General features: G+C 40.7%; 1 protein-coding gene across 1 annotated transcript; it reads left to right on the top strand.

The window, feature by feature from the left end:
* The first annotated feature begins 260 nt into the window (after positions 1-260).
* LOC141021604 (uncharacterized) lies at positions 261-2,935 on the top strand. Its single transcript, XM_073497449.1, has 8 exons — positions 261-458; positions 618-764; positions 1,148-1,592; positions 1,796-1,866; positions 2,088-2,288; positions 2,365-2,496; positions 2,575-2,687; positions 2,758-2,935. The coding sequence occupies exons 1-8, from the start codon at positions 261-263 to the stop codon at positions 2,933-2,935; spliced, it is 1,485 nt and encodes a 494-aa protein (XP_073353550.1).
* The last annotated feature ends 416 nt before the right edge of the window (positions 2,936-3,351 follow it).

Consider the following 3,351-nt stretch of genomic DNA (forward strand, 5'->3'; position numbering starts at 1 on the left):
GTCTTGAAAAAATGTTGATGATTCCTACTGTGCTCATGCAAAAATGTTTGCTCAAGTTCATTATTAAATCATATGCGTTGGACAGAAAAAGGTTCATCATGCCATCAAAAAACGGTGCGATATCATTGCGCACCCAAGATGTGTTTGACATTTTCGGGCTACAGAACAAGGGCAAAGATGCCATGAAAGCGCTAGGAAAAGGGGGGTTAAAGGCGAAGGTTAAGGTGCCTAGTCACTTTCTAGATTCGAATACGGGGGAAATGATGATAGACGAGCTGATTGAGAACATCGTTGCCAGTGGCACGTACGATGATGATTTTCTCCGTAGAATTGTTCTGGTTCTTCTAGGCACGGTTCTTGCACCGCAGTCCACGAAAGAAGTTCCTAATGCTTATTACAAGTTAGTGCACGATGTGGAGGCCATCAAAGCATTTAATTGGAACGCATTTACTTTACGCGTTTGCGTTGAAGGCATCACAAAGACCTTATCAGATCTTACAAAATTTACTTGGCCGATCGGAAACCTTGCCCTCCTACCGGTAAATCTTATGTTATATTTGTTTCTTTCCAACTATAGTTTGTGAAAAAAATTGCTAATATACTTCATGTTCATGCAGTACATGTTTTGGGAGAAAGTGCAGCCACTGGATGATGAGGCATTTGATCCACTGGCTCATGAATATCCGTTGATGCTTAATTGGTCAGAAGATGAGGCTAAGAAGCGTGACGCGTACGACACGTCATACGGCCGTGGTAATGGGACGGTAAGTTTAATTGGTTTGTACTACATGCACTTATTTTACTATCTATATGTTGAGAAATTTAAATTGATTTAACCTGTCACAGATTGATGATGTGATAAGTGAGATGTACAGGTAGACATTAATTGCTCAACAAGGAAGAAAGGCGGAGGAAGAATTAGAGCAAGAAGATCGTGCCCAAAAAAAGAAAGATAATAGAGACGAGGCTTCATCGAGCAGGGATACTACATTACATCAAGTGATGAAATGCATCAAAGATATGCAAAAAGAAATTAGACTTCTCCCTGAAAAATGTGCTGAGGTAATATGAGTGATGTGTACTTCAGTTTACATGGGATTATTCATAATTTATGCATGTAGTTAATGCTTTCGATGTGTCATTGCAGATAGTAGTGGAGAAGCTGGAGAAGAAAGGTCTTGTCTTCAAGCCAAACAAGGGGTCTGATGATGACATTGAGTTTGTGGAGCATAGTGAAGACTGGGTGGGGAAGTATGGTCCATCAAAATACAAATCATCAAAATATTGGACAGATGTAAAATCGACTCCTGCAAAAGAAGATATGGACAACAGGGTGGACGCATCCTTCACCACTGGGAACGGGAGGAAATTGGCGTGTGAGAAAGGTGTGCATCACAACACACCTGGTACAGGAGATGAAGGCGACCCCTTCGTTATTGAGGACAATGGTAATTCACCCAACCCATCTCTTGCGACGGTAGACACGAATGACTTTCCAGCTATTACTTCAACCCCCAAGAACATGAATGAAGTGTCAGACGGGTCTAGCGCCGATAAATCTGAGGAGATTAGTATGGATAGTCTGAACACCCGTATTAAAATGCGAAAGAAAATGGCACTCAGGAGAATGATGGGAAACGCAAGAGGAAACAGTCAAAATACTGTCTTTCACCTTACCAGCAGAACGGTGGACGTAAACGTGCAAAGAAAAGTAAGTGCTAGGTAATTTATTCTTGCAACATACTTCTGTCCTTGCATGCACACTTTATTAACTCATTGTTTCTTACTATTTTAGGTCTGTTTGGTATAAGAGTTGCTATGATTAATACTGATTACATTAATGAGGATCACATAGAGGCCGCGAAGGTTTATATCCAAACACTGGCAGACTCGGAGAAGCTTTGCAGCAAAACTGTCGTGCACATGACGGGAATTGGTGGGGAAACATGTACACCTGATATGCTTCAAGCCATCATTTCGAAAAAGTGGTTGCATGGCGGTGTGAGTATTAGCAATAATTTATTAAGTTGTACATGTCATTTACATAAATTATCTAATAGGCGTATTGCTGTTATGTTATTTTGTAGGTCATCAATAGTTATTGCAACCATATGCAGACCCATAATCCTCGTGCTGACCGTCACATATTATCATCTTGGGTGTCCCACTGGCTTATTCTTCGTGTTGATGGAAAGGTTAACAACTCTAAGAGGCATTTTATGGATCATTTCACAAACCAAACTAAAATGGTGTCTAGAGTTACTGAAGAGTATTTCATCAAAGATAAGGTACTTCAGTTTAGTATGATCATTCGTAGTACATAACTATATGTGTGTACACCAACATGAATAAACTTTGTTGTAGGCATACTTTCCTTTTCATGTGGAAGAAAATCATTGGATAACAGTTCTTATGCACAACAAGAAAAAAGAGTTTCAAGTTTTAAACTCTACTGGTGAATGCAGCAAAAGAGTTCTTGCAAAGATTGCTAAGCTGGTAAGCTTACAACGTTACATAAAACAATATATAGTTATTCGAAACACACTTCATATGGATTTGTCATTTTTATTTCAGAGGGCAGAAATAGCTAATGATACAAAGGAGGTGAATGCACTTATTGGAACGGAACATCCTGACGTATCTTCCTGGCCAATAAGGGAGTACGATATGCCTAAACAAGAAGACGGGTATGTTGCAAATGTTGAATTAGTATGTACTTGTATGATCCATCAATAATTGACTTGTGGTTTCTTGCAGAGTCTCTTGTGGTCTTTTCGTGGTGAAATGCGTTCAAAACTGGGACGGAGATGATTGGACATTTGAGTTCGATCAAGATGAGGTTAATGCTTCAAGGGGACGCATTCTAGCTGAAATACTTTTTTCAGAATGCAACACGAAGGAAGTAGTGAAAGAGAAGGGGACGCATTCTAGCTGAAACCGTATATGTTCATCTTATACGTGCTATCAAACACGACCACATCTCCGTAGTCCTGATAGTCCCTCCGCGACTGTGCATCGCACCAGAACATACTCTTCAGTCGCCCTTCCTTGTCAAGCACATACTAAGAAAAACTCAGGGTCGTTCTCCTTCCCGCTCCTCATAATGCCAACTGTCGTCTTTGCATCACCCTTTGCAATGAGCTTCTTTTTTCTCTGCAACAAAGATTGTAAATGTCCCTCCTGATAAGCCCGCACTTATCATACGAATCGTATCTGCTGATGAAGTTGTCCATTATAATATGCTTTCTTATCCCGGTCGCTTCCATCGCCAATATCTCAGCCCTCTGGCCATCTGCAATCCGTCTGTGTGACCACAAAAAACAAACCTCGTCGGGACGAGCCTTCGCGTGG

The sequence above is a fragment of the Aegilops tauschii genome, chromosome 4, assembly GCF_002575655.3.
Source record: "Aegilops tauschii subsp. strangulata cultivar AL8/78 chromosome 4, Aet v6.0, whole genome shotgun sequence".
Lineage (NCBI taxonomy): Eukaryota > Viridiplantae > Streptophyta > Magnoliopsida > Poales > Poaceae > Aegilops > Aegilops tauschii.